The sequence below is a fragment of the Hyperolius riggenbachi genome, chromosome 4 (assembly GCF_040937935.1).
Source record: "Hyperolius riggenbachi isolate aHypRig1 chromosome 4, aHypRig1.pri, whole genome shotgun sequence".
Lineage (NCBI taxonomy): Eukaryota > Metazoa > Chordata > Amphibia > Anura > Hyperoliidae > Hyperolius > Hyperolius riggenbachi.
This window is the reverse complement of record NC_090649.1, coordinates 464,377,094-464,399,988: the sequence shown is the minus strand read 5'-3', so window position 1 is coordinate 464,399,988 and position 22,895 is coordinate 464,377,094. Positions and strand designations below refer to the sequence as shown.

The 22,895-nt window shown below is 48.2% G+C and overlaps 1 protein-coding gene across 1 annotated transcript in view; it reads right to left on the bottom strand.

Moving 5' to 3' along the window:
- Nucleotides 1-8,216, bottom strand: part of FBXO28 (F-box protein 28) — a 40,564-nt gene extending 32,348 nt beyond the window's left edge. The window contains exon 1 of the mRNA XM_068232848.1: nt 7,882-8,216. Coding sequence (XP_068088949.1) covers nt 7,882-8,043 — 162 coding nt within the window. The 5' untranslated portion in view covers nt 8,044-8,216. The remainder of the gene's footprint in view (nt 1-7,881) is intronic.
- Between the last annotated feature and the right edge of the window lie 14,679 nt (nt 8,217-22,895).

Genomic DNA, 22,895 nt, shown 5'->3' with positions numbered 1-22,895 from the left:
TAGGTCACAAAAGTGTTCAGTACCTTTATCAAAATCAATTAGGCATGGATCCCGGAGGGCTACTGCCTGCCCGAAAACTAAGTCAAACCCCACACACAGCATCTCTGCCTGCACGTCGTGTGACTGCCTGCCCCAAGACTAAGTTGAGCCCCACACAGCATCTCTGCCTGCAGGCCGCTTGACTGTCTTCTCAGCCACCACTAACAGGGTCCAGGACTCCGGGTGGATTCCTGAATTTTTAAGGCCGCTGCCAGCATCGGCCGCTATAATAATTTTTCTGGTGCGTGTACATGCCTGCCTAATTTTTCTGGCTGCACTGCAGCTGCAACAAACAAAAAAAAGGCATGTACATGTGTCAATTCCTCTACGTGAACATTACCTTGCCGCGGTCAAGGGGCTTGAGTATCACAATGAAGCAATGACCGGTTATATGAATGTGTTGGGGAGGGGGGGGGGGGGGGTTGGGGCACCTGAACCAAGAAGATGATAAGGTCGTTGCTTCATTGTGGACAAATCAAATTCGATCCGCTGGACAGTCACTGTTGTTCTGTCATTGAGCTACCTCAGCCCAACCACACGGGCAGGAAAGCCACCATCACCTGCACTCTTGCCACCTTGCGCACCAGTCCAGCACGGCCATCACTACACAAACAGCTGTTTGCAGTCACTGCATCTGTGTGACTACACATTGTGTTATTATACCAGCAGTGCATACCTTTCACTGCATCTGTGACTGCACATTGTATTCTACCTGGCAGTCAGTGCTTACCTTTCACATGAATTGAACCCCGATTCCCCGGCCATTACCCGTGGTCACCATGGTACTGAGAAAGTAATATGGAAAGTTTATCACACAGTTGAATGAATGGCAGACTTGCTCTCCATAACAGATTCTCGTTGAAGGTACTGAACAGACAGCAAAAAAAGTAATTTAAATAAAATAGATTTAAGCTTTAAATGGTAGAGAAAGAACCATTGAAAGTTGATAAGGCAGTCAGACATTACCTGACATCACTGAGGAAGAGCAATCTCGCCATCTTGCGCACCAGTCCAGCACGGCCATTACTACACAAACAGCTGTTTGCAGTGCGTTACACAGTAAGTTTGGTCTGTCAGTGTGAAGCAGTACACTAATTACACTACCTGCTGATCCATGTCCACACACGCAAGATGTTTTCAAGTACTTTAGGCCTCCATTAGGAATGCAATGTGATTTCTGCCTTTTAGGGATTATAACCCTATTTTTCCCAGGGACTTTTAGCGTGTATCCCACTCCGCCATGCCCCCTCCAGGTGTTAGACCCCTTGAAACATCTGGCATATTGGTGACTGCTAAGCAGTGGCCGTTGCTGCTGCTGGCACAGTGGCAGCTGCTAAGCAGTGGCCGTTGCTGCTGCTGGCACAGTGGCAGCTGCTAATCAGTGGCCGTTGCTGCTGCTGGCACAGTGGCAGCTGCTAATCAGTGGCCGTTGCTGCTGCTGGCACAGTGGCAGCTGCTAATCAGTGGCCGTTGCTGCTGCTGGCACAGTGGCAGCTGCTAATCAGTGGCCGTTGCTGCTGCTGGCACAGTGGCAGCTGCTAATTAGAGTTGGGCCGAACAGTTCGCCTGGCGAACCTCTCTGGGCCTCTTACTACTTCCGGGTCGCAATGACCCGGAGTAGTACGCCTGCGCTGCCCGGCGGAGCGCGTCCTAGATCGCGCTCCTGTTGCCGGGCGCTCTCTGCGCATGAGCGTGACGTCACTCATGACGTCACGCACATGCGCAGAGAGTGCCCGGCAACGGGAGCGCGATCTAGGACGCGCTCCGCCGGGCAGCGCAGGCGTACTACTCCGGGTCATTGCGACCCGGAAGTAGTAAGAGGCCCATGAATTTAGAGATGTTCGCCGGCGAACGGTTCGGGAACCGTTCGCCACATCTCTACTGCTAATCAGTGGCCGTTGCTGCTGCTGGCACAGTGGCAGCTGCTAATCAGTGGCCGTTGCTGCTGCTGGCACAGTGGCAGCTGCTAATCAGTGGCCGTTGCTGCTGCTGGCACAGTGGCAGCTGCTAATCAGTGGCCGTTGCTGCTGCTGGCACAGTGGCAGCTGCTAATCAGTGGCCGTTGCTGCTGCTGGCACAGTGGCAGCTGCTAATCAGTGGCCGTTGCTGCTGCTGGCACAGTGGCAGCTGCTAATCAGTGTCTGTGATTGCTGCTGGCATAGCTGCGGCTGCTAATCAGTGGCTGTTACTGCTGCACTGATAACCTGCAGGTGAGCAAAGGGGGAGGCAGAGCGGCGATACAAGATGGCCCCTGCATGCGGCACCACAGCTACGGCCTGCAGGCCACTTAGAATTAACTGTAGAGAGCTTCTGAGGCCACCTGAATAGGCTTGGCTGAACACATTTGGCCCTGGGCCAAACTTTGGACATACCGAGTGTATGAGCACCACTACAGACACGGCAGCTGACATGAACGGCCCATTACGCACTGAATACCCTGCTGTATGCACAGCCAAGAGGTTCTGCACAGTTAGATATTGATAGACCCTGTCTCCTCCTACAAAGTTATAATGGTATACAGATACGGAAGCACTGATTAACCTTATCCAATCCATCTCAATTTCCCTGAATTGGGCACAGCGATGCAACGCACCTCTATGCGTGAATGCGTGAAATTAGTATCATTATCAGTTGTATCAGTATTAGTAGTATTAGTAGTATTGACTTCTTTAAAGTGAACCTCCAGACTAAAAATCGACTCAGCAGCACTGAAAAGGCCTGGTGTTTCTTTAACAGTTTCACGGCATCAGAACTTTGTTTCACTTATACAAGCCTCATTTTTAGCTGCACAGAAGAAAAAACTGCCCGGGCTTTTTTCCCCTGATGCTGTGCAAAGTATGATGGGATTTCTGATTTTGTTGTTCTCGTTCTGCTGTTCTGGTGCAATTTTTTTTATATTTTGAATTTGACATTTGAAGCCTAGTGTCTGCAGCTGGGAGGGGTTATCAGGACACAGGACAATTGAAACGGTGTCTCATTCTCCGTCACCTCCTTTCAACCAAAAAGATGGCTGCCCCCATGACAAAGATGGCTGCCCCCATGAAACCACAAACATTTGCCTGTTCTTTAAAAAACAGGGTGGGTGAAAGATTATATTACCTATCTATTCTAATTAACATAACTAATGTAACTTAATGACAGTATGTTTGTTTAGGCTGAAGTTCCCCTTTAAACTCTTTGAATAAATGGTATCCTGATTTAAAACTTCTTGCACCTCTATGCAACACACATACGATCTCTGCAGTTTCTGCAGTTCTCATCCTTACAGAAATAGAGAGCTGGATTACAACATCTACGGTGGCGTAGCGGTTAGCACTCTCGCTTTGCAACGCTGGGTACCCGGTTTGAATTCCAGTCAGGTCAACATCTGCAAGGAGTTATGTTCCCCGTGTCTGTGTGGGTTTCCTTCGGGCACTCCGGTTCCCCCCCCCACATCCCAAAAACATACAGATACGTTAATTGGCTTTCCCTTAAATTGGCCCTAGACTGCGATACATACACTACACAATACATACATAGACACGACTATGGCAGGGACTAGATTGTGAGCCCCTCTGAGGGACAGTTAGCGACAAGACAATATATACTCTGTACAGCGCTGCATAATATGTCGGCACTATATAAAGAAATAAATAATAGAAACACCCAACACAGACAATACACCGATCAACAGGGAGGGTCAATGAAACCGTAAGAGTTATTTTGCTTGATCTTTAGCATCTGTAACCAGTCGACTGATAGATATCAATGTAGCAACGTGGCTACACAATCAATCATCAGCCAAAAAGATTGCTCTGGCATGCTGGAAAATCTCAGTTACAAAGGCTCAAATCGGGTGTGTGGCAGTAACCAGGGCTGCGGAGTTGGAGCAATTTTGGGTACCCTGAGTCAGAGTCGTGGTTTCATAAACCGAGGAATCGGAGTTGGAAGATTTTTGTACCGACTCCACAGCCCTGGCAGTAACGGCATTTCATTTTCTGTGATGAACATTGACCGGTGTCCCCCCCCCCAAGTGCATGTGTACCCCCCATGCCTGTGCTAAGTGTTGCATGCTCACCTGTCACGCCGGGCCAACTCCTAGCCTCCTGTGTCCAGCTGGGGTTTTTTTTTTTTTTTTGGACTGCCCCCCTCCCCCCCCAACTGCATGTACCACACGACACTGCAATATGTACTGACGCCAGGCACTGGTGTCCCCTTGTACGGGCACCGGGGGTGGCATTAAATGGTGGGGTAGGCCTGGCACACGTTAGGACAATTTCCAAAAGATTTCATGCGGCAATCTGTATGCAGTGTGTGGGCAGGCAAAAGAGCCCTCTATGATCAGATTCAATCATAGAGGGATAGGTATGATCGTCAATCTGGTGGCAGATCGGAGGGTGGATGGGCACCCTAATGATTACAAGTCAATGCAATATTTCCAATAATTTTATGAAAAGGTAGACAATCCTCAAGGCACAATATTGCAATGACAGAGGCACAGGGCAGTATTCTCTCTCCACAGAGCACCACATTGCAATGACAGAGGCACAGGGCAGTATTCTCTCTCCTCAGAGCACCATACTGCAATGACAGAAGCACAGGGCAGTATTCTCTCTCCTCAGAGCACCACATTGCAATGACAGAGGCACAGGGCAGTATTCTCTCTCCTCAGAGCACCACATTGCAATGACAGAGGCACAGGGCAGCATTCTCTCTCCTCAGAGCACCATACTGCAATGAGAGGCACAGGGCAGTATTCTCTCTCCTCAGAGCACCATACTGCAATGAGAGGCACAGGGCAGCATTCTCTCTCCTCAGAGCACCATACTGCAATGAGAGGCACAGGGCAGTATTCTCTCTCCTCAGAGCACCATACTGCAATGAGAGGCACAGGGCAGCATTCTCTCTCCACAGAGCACCACATTGCAATGACAGAAGCACAGGGCAGCATTCTCTCTCCTCAGAGCACCATACTGCAATGAGAGGCACAGGGCAGTATTCTCTCTCCTCAGAGCACCACATTGCAATGACAGAGGCACAGGGCAGTATTCTCTCTCCTCAGAGCACCACATTGCAATGACCGAGGCACAGAGAAGCATTCTCTCTCCTCAGAGCACCACATTGCAATGACCGAGGCACAGAGAAGCATTCTCTCTCCTCAGAGCACCACATTGCAATGACCGAGGCACAGAGAAGCATTCTCTCTCCACAGAGCACCACATTGCAATGACAGAGGCACAGGGCAGCATTCTCTCTCCTCAGAGCACCACATTGCAATGACAGAAGCACATGACAGCATTCTCGCTCCTCAGAGCACCATATTGCTATGACAAAGGCACAGGGAGAGTTTCTCTTCCTTCTGGCATTATATTGACAAGACACAGAGCTGCCCCTCCCCAGGACATCATACTGTTGGGAAACAGGTACAGGGCAGACTTGTACCCTCTCAGGAGACCATGCTGCTAAGGTAGAGGGCAGGCTGTGTGCTTGTTACACCCCCCCCCCCTCAGGGCATTAAAGAGCTCTGACAGGGTACAGAGCATACCTCCTATTCCTCAGGAATATCACTTTGTAAAACCATATGGATAGGGCAGAGATACCATATGCCAGGGAGGAATGAAGGATAATATGCAGCAACTCTTGCACATCTGTTAGGCAGATGCTATTCATTGCCCTCTGAAAATGTGATATTCAGGGACCCATTATCTAAGGGAAAGGGCAACATACAGACACTCCAACCTTGTCTGCAAGAAAGAAGGCATACATGATCTACTTCTAGCAGAGGTTGAGTATGCAACCCCCACTCATCTCTAGTGGAGGGGGTATGAAGTGGTTCCAGTACTTCTGGCAGAGTACAGATATACATGCTCCTAATTCTGGCAGAGGAAGCCTATAAAGGGACACTTATTTCTGCCATGGGGGAGGGATACACTAAAGTAACCATTGTTTGGGGAGGGGGATAAATTGTTAAAGAACCCGAGGTGGGTTTTACAAATCCTATTACCACAGAGGCTGGGTCTGCATATAATGCCTAGCCTCTGTTGCTATACTGTCTCCCTACAGGCCCCCACTGCGCTCTGCCCCCCAAACTAAAACGCCGTACTAACGACACACAGCGCGTCACCATCAGGCTGTATACATGTGCACTGTCATTCTCCGCCGCTCCCCTGCCTCCTCTATATAGCCACTCTCCGCCTGCGTCCCTTCCCTCCAATCAGCGGGGAGGGAAGGGATGCGGACGGGGACCGGAGCTATGGAGGAGGCGGGGGAGCGGCGGAGATTGATAGGTAATTGTAAACAGTCGGCTGGTGACGCAGCGTGTCGACAGTGCGGCTGTGATTTATGGGGGGGGACAGAGCAGATCGCAGGGGGGCCCTGGAGGGACGATATATAGCAACAGAGGCTCGAGATTATATGCACAGCCAGCCTCTGTCTGCTATTAGGATTCTTAGAATCCACCTCAGGTTCTCTTTAAGTCTGTCAAGGCAGTAACTATGGCACAGGTGTAACCGAGGAGATCCAGCAGGAAACTTCATAGACCAACTGCCACTTCCTGCTCATAGCAATTTGGTTGCGATCTCTAATTTATAAGAAATAGGGTACCCAGTGGGACAAACTATCCACGCCACCAACCGAATAGTTGGTATAAAGTTACGCGAGCAGAGGTGGTAGCCAGACCATGCCCAAAACCCAGCAAATTAGTGAGCAACTGTTGGTCTATGATGATTCCCGCTGGGTTCCCTCAACTAGACTAGCGCAGTGACCCCCTGCCCCATGTACTAAAGACGGATATTTATGACTCCATGTCTGGGGTAAGGGGGTATGCAGATAAGTAGGGTTCCTCCAACATCCAGTGGAGGGTATGAATCTATGAAAGGATCTTCCAATATTAGGGCCCGGGAATAAGCAGGTGTTCCCTTATATCTGGAGGAGGTGGTATGCCCAATTTCTGGGTGAAGGGGAATTTGCAGGGGTTTCCTAATGTCTGGGGCAGGATATGAGCAAGTTTTAACAATTTCTGGGGTAGGGGAGATAAGCAGGTGTTTACAATCTTTGGCAGTGGCAGACTTTAGGGATCTCCAAATATCTGAGTGAGGAGGGAATGCAGGAGCCCCAATTTGTGTAGGTAGGGAGATAAGCTGGTGTTTACAATATCTAGGGGAGAGGGGTCCCCCAATTTCTGGGAGAATCCAAATGAGCAGGTGTTTACAATGTCTAGGGGAGAGGGATCCCCCAATATATGTGAACAGTGAGATAAGCAGGTGTTTGCAATGTCTAGGGGAGAGGGGTCCCCCAATTTCTGGGAGAATCCATATAAGCAGGTGTTTACAATGTCTAGGGAAGAGGGATCTCCCAATTTATGTGAACAGTAAGATAAGCAGGTGTCTGCAATGTCTAGGGGAGAGGGGTCCCCCAATTTCTGGGAGAATCCATATAAGCAGGTGTTTACAATGTCTAGGGAAGAGGGATCTCCCAATTTATGTGAACAGTGAGATAAGCAGGTGTTTGCAATGTCTAGGGGAGAGGGGTCCCCCAATTTCTGGGAGAATCCATATAAGCAGGTGTTTACAATGTCTAGGGAAGAGGGATCTCCCAATTTATGTGAACAGTAAGATAAGCAGGTGTCTGCAATGTCTAGGGGAGAGGGGTCCCCCAATTTCTGGAGTAGAGGAGATGAGCAAAAGCCCCCTTGTCCCGGGGAAGAGGATATGCAGGTGCCCCCCAATATTTGTGGGAGGGGGCAATGCAGGATCTACCCAAGGCCTGAGGGAGGGGGCATATAATAGGGCCTATAGGAGGCGGGGCAACACGCAGCAACAGGGGGGAGGGGTAGCATGCAGCGCCCCCATGCGGCCGTCTCACCATGCGCAGCTGGCTGATCTCATCGTAGTTCAGGAAGTTCAGGATGTTCTCGATGGCCACAATGGGGAGGTCGAGCAATGTGTGGCAATGGGAACCATGGCTGGAAGGCGACGATCCCCCCGATCCGCCCTCATTCCCCCTCTCCTCCTCGGCAGCCGACATCTTTCTTCCTCCACCACAAACACCGGCCCCCTCTTGACGACGTCACTTCCGATGGGCGGAGGCACCACCGCAGTCGTTGGACCAGCCATCTTTTGACGTCACGACGAGGTTCCCCTTCACTTTTGCGGAGCTATCGTCTCCAGCGACAAGCAGCCCCTCCCACATCCGCGCCATCCTATCGCTACTGTAAGCAACCGATAACCACGCCCACTCTCCTAACGTCCCCTGCTCTAAAAACAACTGCTAGCCACGCCCACCCTACGCGAGGTCTACGAGCCCCACCCACAAATAGCAAGGGCCTAGACAAGTAGCTCCGCCCATCCTAGGATCAGCTACTGGCACTCTGCTCAGCGCACACCAGCTAAGACGCTAATAGCCACGCCCACCGTAAACATTGACACCGCCAGCTACGTCCGCCTGGCAGCCTTGTTGACCCTGCCTCAGCTAGACTAAACCACGCCGACGCCAGCCTAGACTTTGGCTAGCCCCGCCCATTTAAGAACTAACCTCGCCCATTCAAGAACTAACCCCACCCAACCCGGATCTAGCGTCCACAGCTGGTTCCGCCCACTCAGTGGCTAGCCCCACCCACTCCACCACAAGCCAGTCACCACTATTAGATTTTCCCCGCACCCCCCACTTGCCTAGACTTTTCAGTCTGAACAAATTACCTGCAGCTTCTTGTATGGAACTCAGCTGTGTACACTACAGGGGAAACCAATCAAATTTGAATCTGCATATCATTTAATAATTGTTATGTAGTTATAATGTAATCCTACCTAATAAAAGCTAACTGTCGATGCGTCCAGCAGTTTGGTCCCTGTGCCTCAGGATTTGTGTTACTGCGCATGTGCGCAGTAACGGACAGTTGGGACCAGGGAGCTGGACAGGCGAGCGAGGCAGGAGGGTGCGGGCGAGCGCGGTGGGTGGGCGCACGCCTGCGTTGGGCGCGCGGCAGGTGCGCATTTGTGCGCGATTGTGATTTTTTGCGCGCAATTTAACGTTTTCACGCTCAAACGCTAATTTTTCCGTAAAACGCTATTGTTTCCGCCCACAAATTCGAGTTTGCACACAAAAACGATAACGATTTCGCTGCGCACGAAAACGTTTAATTGCGTGAGAACATTCGCGATCGCGCGCACACGTGAAAATTCTTGAGAAAACGTCCGTGCTAACAGTTAGCACTCTTTTGTGAATCCTGACAAGCAACGCAACATGTGAAAACAAACATGATGTATTGATATAGATCCACAGAAGGGTAGCATCAGGAGGAGGCGGGGTTATGCAAATTAGTCACAGGTGCATTGCTCTGGCCAGTTTTGCCTGTTAAGGGCCATCGTTTCTAATTTTCATTAGATTTAGGCTACATATTCAGGATCAAGACTTCTTTAATGAATCTGTGTAGCCTGGGGGTTGTAAAACTACGTGTGGGTTGTAAAACTAAATATCTCGCCATAAGGTGAAAACTGCAGAAATATGGGGGTATAAATAGCAATTGACTCGTCATAAAAAGTAGATATGTGGGTGTGAGGGGAGAGGTGAGTCACTGTTAACAGGGATTTCTCCCATCCAGTGGGTCCCATAAAAAAAAAAAAAAAAAAAACAACGGGACTACATCCACATAGACTTTTTTTTATACTGACGCAGTGCGGCTTTATGTGACGGAAGTGACTTTTTGCTGCATCCCTCACGCCACTGCATACGCTTGTCACCACGCGGTTCCTGCGGAGGACCGGAAGTCACGTTAGCCACGCAAGTTTTATGCATTGTGCGGAAGCGTATTTTTGCAATACGCTTCTGCGCAGGTGATCGCGTCTAGGGCTGATCGGAACAGCTGAATTCCGATTTCGTTGAAATTTCGTGTACCGCATGCGAAAACCGGATTTCGTGTTCTGAATTTTCGTGTTCCGAGTGCATTTCTATTGAAGTCAATAGTGCCAACTTCTGCGGTTAATTGTGAAGCCCCTGTACATGCTATCATCACCAAATTTGGCATGTATATTAAGCAGATGAGTAAGAACATGGTAAAAAAAATTTGTGAAAAGACCTTATAGTTTTTGAGCAACTAGATTTCAAAGTTTCATAGGAAAAATGGTTTTTAAACTGTGTAAAATGACAGTGCTGCAGTACAGGTTACTGCATTCCGAGTTCTGTATACATATTGTATACATTTCATGAAAACAGACAGGTCCCCCCTTCCAAGCCTCCTTAACTCCTTGTCTCCCATGCAGGCTGGAATAGCCAGAATGCGGAGTCCCGGCCACGTGGGGCTTTGCACCCTGAGCTAAACCAGCCCGCATGGTCCATGGTATGGGGGGAGGTCTCTGGAGGAGAGGGGCGGTCAACCTCCCCCTCTCCCCCAGAGCCCTTGTCCAATCCATGGACAAGGGGCTCTTCCCCACCTCCGGTGCCCCAGGAGGAGGTGGGGCCGCCGACGTCCTGTGGGGTTCATGGTGCCATCCAGGGTTCCTCTTTAACAAGCGGACCCCAGAAGCCGCCCCCTCCCCAGGAGAAATGAGTATAGGGGTACACGGTACCCCTTACCCATTTCAGCAGAGTTAAAAAAAGAAATAAAAACACGACAACGAAAAAAGTCCTTTATTGTTCTAAATTAACCAGGGATACTTACCTTGCGAAAATCCCACGCCAGTATCCTTAGAAGTGGTCCCACGCCAGTATCCTCTTAGGACATCTCACCACCCTCCCACACCGACGAACTCACGCCACTTAATGGTCACAGTCAGCCTCTGCATCTGCATCTGTATAGCAGAGGCTATGAACACGAAAATGTTGCCTTTGAAACAAGAAATTTCGGCAAACAGTGATGCGATCAAAATGGCCACTGGGAAATCCCGGAACGCTGGAGGCCACACTAGAGTGGCGAAACCAGCCATTTTTTACATAGATGGTGGGTCCAGGTGACCAGAGCAGGAGGACCCACCTATTTATGTGAAATAACGCTCAATCTGACACTCTGAGGTGGCCTCCGGGGAACGGGAATTCCCCAGCAGCCATTTTATTTATGACACTGTTTGCCGAAAATTCTTGTTTTAGCAAACAATTTTCGTGTTTCTAGCTTATGCAATACAGATTGCAGAGGTTGTCTATAGCCATTCAGCCCCGGGAGTTGGGCGGGTGCCTGGGACCACTCCTGAGGATATCCCTGGTTAATCCAGAGCAATAAAGGACTTTTTTTTCGTTGCCGTGTTTTTATTTCTTTTTTTAACTCTCTGCTGAAATGGGTAAGGGGTACATGGATTAGACAAGGGCTCTGGGGGAGAGGGGGAGGTTGGCCGCCCCTCTCCTCCAGAGCCCCCCCCCCCATACCATGGACCATGCGGGCTGGTATAGCTCAGGGTGCGAAGCCCCACGTGGCCGGGACTCCGCATTCTGGCTATCCCAGCCTGCATGGGAGACAAGGAGTTAAGGAGGCTTGGAATGCAGTAACCTGTACTGCAGCAGTGTCATTTTACACAGTTTAAAAAACATTTTTCCTATGAAACTTTAAAATCGTTTATTTCAAAAACTATAAGGTCTTTTCACAAAAAAATTTTTTTACCATGTTCCTACTCATCTGCTTAATATACATGCCAAATTAGGTGATGATAGCATTTAAGGGGGCTTCACAATTAACCACGGAATTTAGCACTATTGACTTCAATGTAAACGCAAATTCGGTATCGGAATTGCCGAATTTTCGTAATTCGAGAGCTCAGCCCTAATCGCTTCGGCCATAGGAAGTGAGTGTCATTTCCAGCTTTGCCGGCTGCCAGATAGGAGTTACCGCGTACTAACGCAGTAATCCTCGAAGAATGCTGTCGGCAGTGCGACCGCCAGGCTTCCGCCAACATTCAGAGTGAAACCGGCCTGAATTTGCCAGAGACTAATACTGCACTTTGGAAGCCCGATCGATTTACGTTCAGACTGGCATCAATCTGGCGTGCTCGAAAAGGCTCGGTTAGATGTGTGGCAGTAGCGGCTTCTTGACTCCCTGTGTGTAATGCATACCCACAAAACGCACAAAATGAAAGTCAATGGGAACGCAATGGTATGCGTTTTTCATGCGTTTTTTTCCCCCAAATATTTTTTTTTTGCTGTATTTTGGTTTCCTGCTGTCTTCCAAGTGATTTGCATGAATGGAAATCTAAAAATGCATGGAAAACGCATACAAAACGCATATGCGTTTTGTATACGCAAACGCATTAAAACACATGGAAAACGCATTGCAAACGCACCACAAACCCACAAACACCGAACACAACATTAACTTACAATATGACATAAAAAACCTATTTATGTGAAAAAAGGCTCAATCTGACACTCTGAGGTGGCCTCCGGGGAACGGGAATTCCCCAGCAGTCATTTTGTTTATGACACTGTTTGCCGAAAACTCTTGTTTTAGCAAACAATTTTCGTGTTTCTAGCTGATGCAATAGAGATTGCAGAGGCTGTCTATAGCCATTCAGCCCCGGGAGTTGGGCGGGTGCCTGGGACCACTCCTGAGGATACTGGCGTGGGATTATTGCAAGGTAAGTATCCCTGGTTAATCCAGAGCAATAAAGGACTTTTTTCGTTGTCATGTTTTTATTTCTTTTTTTAACGCTCTGCTGAAATGGGTAAGGGGTACCGTGTACCCCTATACTCATTTCTCCTGGGGAGGTGGCGGCTTCCGGAGTCTGCTTGTTAAAGGGGACCCCCGGATGGCACCATGAACTCCCCAGGACGTCGGCGGCCCCCACCTCCTCCTGGAGCACCGGAGGTGGGGAAGAGCCCCTTATCTATGGATTGGACAAGGGCTCTGGGGGAGAGGGGGAGGTTGGCCGCCCCTCTCCTCCAGAGCCCCCCATACCATGGACCATGCGGGCTGGCATGGCTGTTTCTAGGGCCGTGCGGCCCGTGCCGGCGCCCTGAGCGCTGTTGGGAGGGGGGCGCTGTGATGGAGGGGGGAGCCGCAGCCGTGGGGAGGGCAGCCCGACCTCTCCCTCCCTTCCTCTCCCCGGCCACCCTCCGTGCTCCCCCCTCGGTGTGCAGACAGCAATGTGCAGGGAAGCGCTATACAAAACTACTCACTTCCCTGGTTCCAATCGCTGCTCTCTCGCCGCCAGTCTCCTCTCTCCATAGACGCTGATACACACACACGCTGCTTCCTGTTAAACAGGAAGCAGCGTGTGTATCAGCGTCTATGGAGAGAGTAGCAGTATCTAACCTATACTGGGGGGCACCTACCTATCTAACCTATACTGGGGGGGGCAGCTACCTATCTAACCTATAGTGGCAACATTAACTTACCTAACCTGTATTGGGGGCACCTACCTACCTACCTAGCTAGCCTATACAGGTGACAACTATACTGGCTACCTATATTAGAGGAACCCACCTAGCTAACCTGTACTGGGGGCACCTACCTATCTAACTTATACCGGGGGCGCCTGCCTATCTAACCTATACTCAGGGCCTGATTTGTACTTTCCAGTGCCCTAGGCCTGCTGTCACCAAGCGCCCCCCCTCCCCCCCCCAAAAAAAAAAATAAAAATAAAATTGTCCAACACTCTGACTAGCGATCATTGGTTTGAATGGGATCATCTCAGTTGTGCTGCTCTGCCCCCCATTCAACAAATAATTCCTGTAATTTGCGCTCCTGCCCGAATGTGCACAGCAGCCGATAGTGTTCTGGGCATGCATACTTGAGAAATGACGCTGATGTATGACCGGTACTTGTCAAGAATGCATAACACTGTACAGGCCAGGAGCGAGAAATTACAGGGAGCGCGAGTGGCCAGAGTATGCGCTGCTTCTTTGTCTTCTGTGCGACTGGCTGCAGTCGGAGCCACAAACAGGTGGCAGGGCAGTGCAATGGATAGAAGCCCATCCAAAACAGAGAACAGGTAAGTAGCAAACACCCTATCAAGACCCACTTTGGATGTTCTGTTGTAATTATAGTGGACCTGAACTCAGAACTTCCTCTCTGCTCTAAAAGATACGCAACAACATAACCTTTAAATAAAAACATTTCTTTGTTACAGCTGATACAAATCCTGCAATAAATCTGCAGTGTGTCTACTTCCTGCTTTTATGGAAGCAGACATAATTTTAACATCTTGTGCTTTCAAATGAGCTTAGCTGTTGTGGCAGTCAGGTGACACAGGGTGGAGATCAAATTACAACTTGTGACACAGAGGAGGGGGAATTAGACAGGCTCTCGAAATACATACATGGTACATATCTCTGTTTTCCTTCTGTTCTGTGCAAGAGTTCAGCTCCACTTTAAAGCATCGGAATGACATTTATTTATATTTGCTGAAAAATCTATGCATCTCTTTTGAATGCTGAATGTACATATGGCGGTGTGCTCTAACATATTGACAGTATACGGGAACAAAGTCTGAAGAAGGCTTATTTAAATTGCCTTTAAAACATTTTTTAGGGTAACTGAGGCATGTAGCATCATGTTTTTTTAATGATGTGGGGACTTAAAATCCCTCTCTCTCTCTCTCAGATGGGAAATCCGAGTTTGCTCGGATAGTGCTATTCAGATTTTAAAAAATATCCTAATTGCTATTCAGAGTTCGGATAGTGGAAAAAGTTCAGATTATCTGGGTAGTATGAGTCAGTAAAGAGTTAACTAAGGAAGAGTAGAGACCACTGCTACTAGGAAAAAAAAAGAAAAACAGTCATAAATTAGGATTAGATAAATTAGCAACTGCTGGGGTCAGTATCAAAGCTGTAAAAGAGGTGAAGAAACTGCAGAGCTCACTGATGTTTGGGAATGCCTGCATTAAAACTCAGCGGAACTTATGGCCCATACTCACGGGCTACAATTGTCGCCGCAACACAGGTCGCCCGTGAGTATGCGGCGTTGCACGGGCGCGCACCCCGAACTGTCGCCTGTCGCTGATGTCGCCAGGCGATTGAAATGTTCAATCGCCTGGCGACAGTCGCCGCCGCAACTGTCGCTAGTCCGCGTGAGTACGCGGACTAGCGACAGCAACATAATAGCAAATAGACGGCGCTTCTGGCGGGGGGAGGGACAACAGCGACAGCTTCCGCTGCATCAGTTGCCAGGTCCCTCCGCCGTGTGTATGCGGAGGGACCTGGCGATGAGCTGTCGCCAGCATGTAGCGCACACGCTCCCGTGTGCTAGCGACATGCCAAAAAGTTGCCCATGAGTATGGGCCATTAGTTCTATCTGCTTTGTAATGTAAATCTCTGGTATTTCTCACAACGATCTGTATGCAGGGCCGGTTCAAGTAACATTTGGGCCCTAGGGCAAAATTAGTCTGGGGGCCCCCCAACAGACACCTCCCCCCCCCTGAACCAAAAAGCCTCATTAGAGGCCCTTTGTTGCAGCCAAATTTCACTCCTGGGCCCCTGAGCTGGCTGTTGACCCTCCCCCAACTTAACAGACTCTGCAGAGTCCCTGGGGAGCAACAGTTAAGATGGGGGTGGGACAACTTGGGGGCCCCTACAGGCTCTGGGGCCCTGGGGTAATTGCCCATTTTTTCCTATGGTAGCTCCGGCCCTGTCTGTATGTCCATCATACAAAGGAATGGATCAGGTGACCGTTATGATTGATCCTGATTGTTTTAACACATCAGGAAGTGAGAGAGAGATGCAGGGATTTGGGAACTCTGGAATTCAGCTATTAGGCCTAGTGCACACCAGAGCGGTTTGGCTGCGTTTTGCGACCCGTTAGCGGCTGCGGATACGCTTGGGTAATGTATTTCAATGAGCTGGTGCACACCAGAGCGGGAGGCGTTTTGCAGAAACGCATACTCCCGGGCTGCTGCAGATTTTAGGTTGCGGAGGCGTTTCTGCCTCCAATGTAAAGTATAGGAAAACCGCAAACTGCTCTGAAAAACAGCACTTCAGAGCGGTTTTGCAGGCGTTTTTGTTAAAGAAGCTGTTCAGTAACAGCTTTACTGTAACAATATTTGAAATCTACTACACCAAAAATGCTTCACAAAACCGCAAAATGCTAGGTGAAACGCTACAGAAAAGAAAAAGCGTTTCAAAATCTGCTAGCATTTTGCGGATCTGCTAGAGGTTTTTGGTGTGCACCAGGCCTTAGTGTAGAGCAGGGCGTTAGCTGGCTGCGCTGCGGGACCAGAAGAGATGATTTACTTTGACATATGACCTCTTCTCTCTCCAAGTCATGCCGCCCTTCTTATCTTATCTAATTTTATCGCCCTAGGCCGTGGCCTTTGAGGCCTTTCCAGAAATCCGGCCCTGCCTATACTGGGGGCAACTATTTGCTACCTATACTGGAGGCACCTACCTGGCTAACCTATACCGGAGGCAACTATACTGGCTCACCTATGCCTGGCTACCTATACTGGGGGGGACCTATAGTTGGATACCTATACTGGGGTACCTATTCTGGGCTACCTATACTGGGGGAATCTATACTGAGTGCAACTAGACTAGAGTGCAACTAGACCTGGCTAACCTAAACTGCACTGCGGGCTGGTATAGCTCAGGGTGCGAAGCCCCACGTGGCCGGGACTCCGCATTCTGGCTATCCCAGCCTGCATGGGGGACAAGGGGTTAAGGAGGCTTGGGAGAAGGGACCCCACGCTGTCTGTTTTCATGAAATGTATACAATATGTATACAGAACTCGGAATGCAGTAACCTGTACTGCAGCACTGTCATTTTACACAGTTTAAAAAACATTTTTTCTATGAAACTTTAAAATCGTTTATTTCAAAAACTATAAGGTCTTTTCACAAATTTTTTTCTTACCATGTTCCTACTCATCTGCTTAATATACATGCCAAATTTGGTGATGATAGCATGTAAGGGGGCTTTACAATTAACCACGGAATTTAGCACTATTGACTTCAATGTAAACGCGAATTCGGTACTCGGAATTGCCCAATTTTCGAGTTTCGAGTGCTTACTCGGAACTGCCAAATTACGATGGCAAACTCGAAATTCGGAATCCGAGAGCTCAGCGCTAAATACCAGATGTCAGCCTCCATATCCCTCTCACCTCGGGTTCCCTTTAGGCTGCATTTCCACTTGTGCGGTGGGAATCGTCGCAGGAAAAATTCATGCGAATTCGCATGAATGACAATGTATGCAAATTTAACCATGGCAGTGCTGGTGTGATTTTCCACTGTTTCTATGCGAATTTGCATGAAAATTCGCATAAAAAATTCGCATACCCAAACCGCATGCGAATTTCCTATTAAATACATTGTATGTGATTCGCATAGCGGTATGCGGTATGTGAATTCTAAAGGCTCTGCCATGCAAATTTTTTCTGCACAGAAAAACGCAAAGGAATCCTGACAAGTGGAAACAGTCCCATTCACTTGTATTGCTATGCGAATTCGCATGCGAAAACCGCATGCGAATTCGCGATAGTGGAAATGGGCCCTTAACCAAGAGGATTATTTCTCTTTTTTTTTGCCATTATAGTTTTGGAATAATACATGCTACCGCAATTAAAACCCGCGCATTTTATTTGCCCATTTGTCCCGGTTATTGCAACGTTTAAAATTTTGCCCTAGTACAAGGTATGGTGCCAATATTTCATTTGGAAATAAAGGTGCATTTTTTCATTTTTGCGTCCATCACTAATTACAAGCCCATAATTTATAAAGTAATATAATTTATACATTTATAATTTATAAAGTAATAGTAATATACCCTCTTGACATACATATTAACAAAGTTCAGTCCCTAAGTTAACTATTTATGGTTTGGTTTTTTTTTGTAATTTGGGGAGTTTGGGAGGCCGGGGGTTAATTTTAAAAGTAAAAATAAGGTAAAAATAGGTCCTTTATTGACATTATTATATACCGGAAGCCCTGAGTGGACTGGTTTTGTGAATGACAGTGCCATCTAATAGACAGCTGCCGTCATTCACATGGGGACTTAGATCAATGAATCGGAACCGTGTTCCCATTAATTGATCTAGTGGCTAATGATCGGCGTTGGTAACGAGCACGCGGGGGGAAGGCGAGCTGTAATGCGCGGTGGGTAGGGACGTGATAGCTACGCCCCTGCAAGCAGTTATGGGAACTTGCAGGGATGTAGTTACTTGTCCCGGGGGAGGGGAAGTGGTTAAACTGCTTCTCCACGCTACTCTGCAGAAGGGGGAGGAGCTGGCCCCATGGTCAATATAGTTACGACGCTTAGTTTGAGACTGTTCAAGAAATGTTAAACCTTAAACAATTTGGCCTGCGACTAAGGCTGCGTCCACACTAGGTCCGGAAACGTATCCGTGGCTGCGTTTTTCAAACCTGATGAAAAACGGAGTCCCGGATACTAATGTTTAAAATAGCAGCCAGCCTCACCCAAGTAAAAAACGGATCCGTCTGCGTTTGCGGGGATCCGTTTTCAAAACCTGAACGGAAGGTCCGGACCTGCTGCATTTTCACGCAACGGATCAGGACCACGGATACACGCAGGGGTAGTGAAAGCAATGAGAAAACGCATCTCCAGCTCCACAGGCAAAAAACGGATGTGAAAACGGATAGCCTGAGCTTTATGATTGGCCCAAAAAATCCTCCCACTCCTTCCTAATGATAGAGACGTTTTCTGTCAGGGAAAAACCTGAACGGAAACTGATGCAAAACTGATGCACTTTCATCAGTTTGCAGTACGGTGGTACTTCCCCTAATCTTCCCCGGATCGGGACTGCAGTGTCCGTCCTGCATCTGTGTCTAGTGTGGACCTAGCCTTAAAGTAGGTTTTAGATTTTTGCCCATTATGTGATTGAATTTGACACTTCTGGCTTAGAGCATACCCATGGTATTCTATACACATATGAAGCACCAGTGACCTGGTGACAGTAATCTGTAAAGATGGGACATTTGTTTACATTCAGCACCATTGCTTGCAGTTGCTAGGTGGTGCTGTGGAGTAGGAAATCTCTATTCTTTTTGGTAGTGAGGCTACTTTCAGCCCTCTGCAACTGAAAAAGTACCAAAAAGTACTACAGTATAATCTCATTAACCTCTGGTACAGTAAACTACTGTTTGGGTGTAGTAAACTACCTCTTCAGGTCCCAGCCAATCTCCATTATAAGTCTATGAGAGCAATTCCTGGTTGTTTTCACACATACAGACACACATGGGCTTGATTCTTTAAGGCCTTTTTCACACCAAGACGTTGCGTTTTAGGGGACGTTAAGGTCGCATAACGTGCCCCTAACGCAACGCATGGTGGTGTTGAAGTTGGACGTCAGAGTGAGCCACGTTATGCTGCTCTTGGTGCACTGTTTTCCTTCTATCTATACTGATAGAACAGTCGCTCCAGGAAAGTGATGGGAAGTCCAGATCTTTTTAAGGATTCGGATGATTCGAATCGGATCATTGAAAAGATCCGGATCTTTGAACCGAATCATTTGAATCATTTTACTAGGGAAGCAGACTGGGGGTGAAATGACTAACAAGACACGACTTTCCCTGCACTGTACATTCTGTATGTTCTTGTTTATTCCAGACAGACATCCACTGTGAACCAAATAGTTCATTGTGATGATCCGGATGATTCACAAAAAAGTTCCGGATCAAATGAATGATTCATTCATGATCCGGATCAGGCCTCTTTCCCACCAGGACGTTGCGTTTTAGGGGACGTTATAGGTCACATAACCTGCCCCTAACGCAACGCATGGTGGTGTTGGAGGAGGACGCTACCTAGAGCTGCGTTATGCAGCTATTGGTGCGCCTTTTTTGTGCTATGCGATGCGGAGACCAAGTGATTCGCATCACGTGGTCCCGCCAGCCAATCGCTGCACAGAGCGGCCGCTCCAGGAAGTAAACACTGCAGGTCACACAGTGCAGTGAATATTAATTAGCCATGTGGCTGGCCGCGGAGGAGGAGGGGAGACCACCTTCTCCTCCAACATTACTGAGCATGTGCAATCAGTTTAATAACGTACTGCATGCAGTACTTTCATTTGACGTGCAGCGTTACACTGTAACGCAACGTGGGCACTGTGAACCAGCACGTTGATTTTTCATTGCTGTGAGTTGGGCTGCGTTACAGGCTGCACTAAAGTGCGCCTGTAACGTCCCACTGTGAAAGCAGCATCACACTACGAGTCCAGGTTACGTCACCACAGTGCAGTGAATATTAATTAACCATGTGGCTAGTCACTGAGCATGTTCCAGCAGTCTAACGCAGCTAAAGCCCAGTATAACGCACAGCATGCTGCACTTTCATTCAACATGTAGCGTTACAATGTAACGCAACGTGGGCACTGTGAACATCCCATTGATTTTTCATTACTGTGCGTTGGGCTGCGTTACAGGCTGCTCTAACGTGCGCCTGTAACGTCCCACTGTGAAAGCAGCCTAAAGGGGTTCTGTGAATATATATTTAAAAAACAAAAACTGACACTTACCTGGGGCTTCTACCGCCCTCTTGCAGCTGTCCTGTCCCACGCCATCCTCTATGATACTCCGTTCCCCGCCGCAGCCGCACGCGTCCTAGCTCCTGCTCGCATCTCCGGGACCTTACTGTGCAGACGCAGTATGAAGTTTTCTCAAAGTTGTTTACCTGCAGGTAAACAGGAGGCTAGCGACAATCAGATTGTCGCTAGCCTGTCGCTAGTTTTTTGGGAGGGACAGCAGAGCCCAGGGAGGACTGGCAGTGGTACCTTTTAGATACAGTACTGTAGTATACTTTATGTGCTGGACTATGGCCATTTCTGATATAGTAAACTACTTGGCTCGGTCTCTTGGAGTTTCTTATAAAGGGATTCTACTGTGTCTGAAGTGACTAAGTTCCAGATTGGAGACACCCTGCAGGCTTGTGTGATGTTTTTCGTGAGCCACCTGACAAAAAGGAGTCCACCACTCCCCAACGAGTCCAAGGAATACAAAGAACCGGGGCTCATCCAGTTGTGAAGTTTTCATAAAGTCATTTTCATGTCTTCTACGTAGAGTACATGTAGCAACACCAACACAATGTTTTGGGCTGGTTCACCCTTTATCAAGTGCCTTTTGTTTGGTTCAGTTTCAAGTTATGGTTGTTTAATACGTTGTTACAGTTGCTTTTACTATTTGAGCTGGCTAGCTAAGTAGTGATTGATTTAAAATGCTTAATTATTTATTTAATAAAGTTAAAACCCCCAAATATTAAAGGTGCAGCGGCCATACCAACTGCCAATTATGGTGTGGTCTGTTTTATTAAAATAGAAGTATTATAATAAAGTAAACATGTCGCATACAGTCCCTTGCTACTGGCCCAGAGATCGGCTCAGTGGCATAACTACAGAGTCATGCGCCCTAGTGCAAATTTTACATTGACCCCTCAGCCCCTCCAACAGAATAGTATGCATAAAAATCATGTGATAGAGGCAGGGCCGGTTTAAGTGACACTTAAGGTTCGTATACACGTCCGATAAAGATCGTTCGTTTACACGATATTCAAATTAGACCGAAAAGATCGTTCGCAATGAACGATTGTGTACACACGTGAACGATATAAGTATAAAGTACTGAACGACGAACGATAAAAAAATGCGTGCGCAAACGGAAGTGACGTTATGACAGGCAATAAGAACATGCGTACTACTCCACAGATAATCATTATCGGACGATCTTTGTACACACTGCAACGATTGAACGATTATCTTTGGAAAAAATCCGCCGGGTTGGATCGGTCGGATTGAACGATAATGGTCGTTATCGTCCAAAAAAACGATCGTTGGAAAATTTGGAACGCACGATTATCGGTCCGATTGTCGTTATCGATCGTTTTTGAACGATCATTATCGTACGTGTGTACTCAGCTTTAGGCTCTGGGGCAAAATTAAGCTGGCGGGACTCCTACACACACACACAAATACACGCACGCATGCACTCACACACACCATATTTACCCCCCCCACAGGGCCCTCGAGCCTGCAACCCCACCCCAACTTTACTGACCTCCCTGGGAACCCTGCAACATTTTGTCAGAATATCAACTCACCTGTCCCAGCAGAAGAGGCAACAAGCGGGGATAAAGATGGGGAGCATCGACGGAGCAGTGCATCGGGACAGGCGAGTTACTATGCTGAAAAAACTTTGCAGGGGCCCCGGGGAGCACAAGCAGGGGGAGACCTGAGGGGCACCCTAGAGCAATTGCCTCCTTTGCCTGTATGGTAGCACCAGCCTTGGATACAGACCACCAAGACCAGATCTCCAAGGACAGCTTCTCTATGACAGAGGAAAAGGAATGGTCCCCTAATGATTACCACAATTCAATGCACATACAGAGGTGATCAATACTACTACATCAGCAATATAGAGCTAATGCGGTGACTGGTGGAGGGAGGCCCATGGGGTCCTGGTGCGATAGCAACCTCTGCATCCTCTATTGTTACACCACTGGATGGGTTTTGATGCTTTTAGTGGATTTGATTATAGGGTGTTGTTTGTGTTACCTAGAAGCTGTAAATCGTGCCTTATAAAGATACAAAATATTCAGGTTCTACAGAAAGCCGCTAATCACAGAGGGGTGTAGTCAGCTGAAAGGTCCCGCCGCACGAGAGTGATAAATGAGGAAAAATGCAGAGTATGGACAGATTGCCCCACGGGGCATTTTAGAAATTCATGACGTCAGTCGCATGCAAATAGAATCTCCAATTTGACACATCAAGCTAATTACAAGCGGAACGAGCCCGGAGCGCGAACAGACATTCCTGAGAGCGGGCGGCCGGGAGGACGCGTACACACGTTTCTGTATGCAAATCATTTCTAAATATAAAGCTCTCCTTTTAGTGCAAACATTTCAGAATAGGCTCGGCTGGGGTGACAGCACGCTGACACACACGGGTGACAGATGAGCACTCGCTCTACACGCTGCTGATGAAAAAGGTGATAACAGGAACAGATGGGAGATACAAATA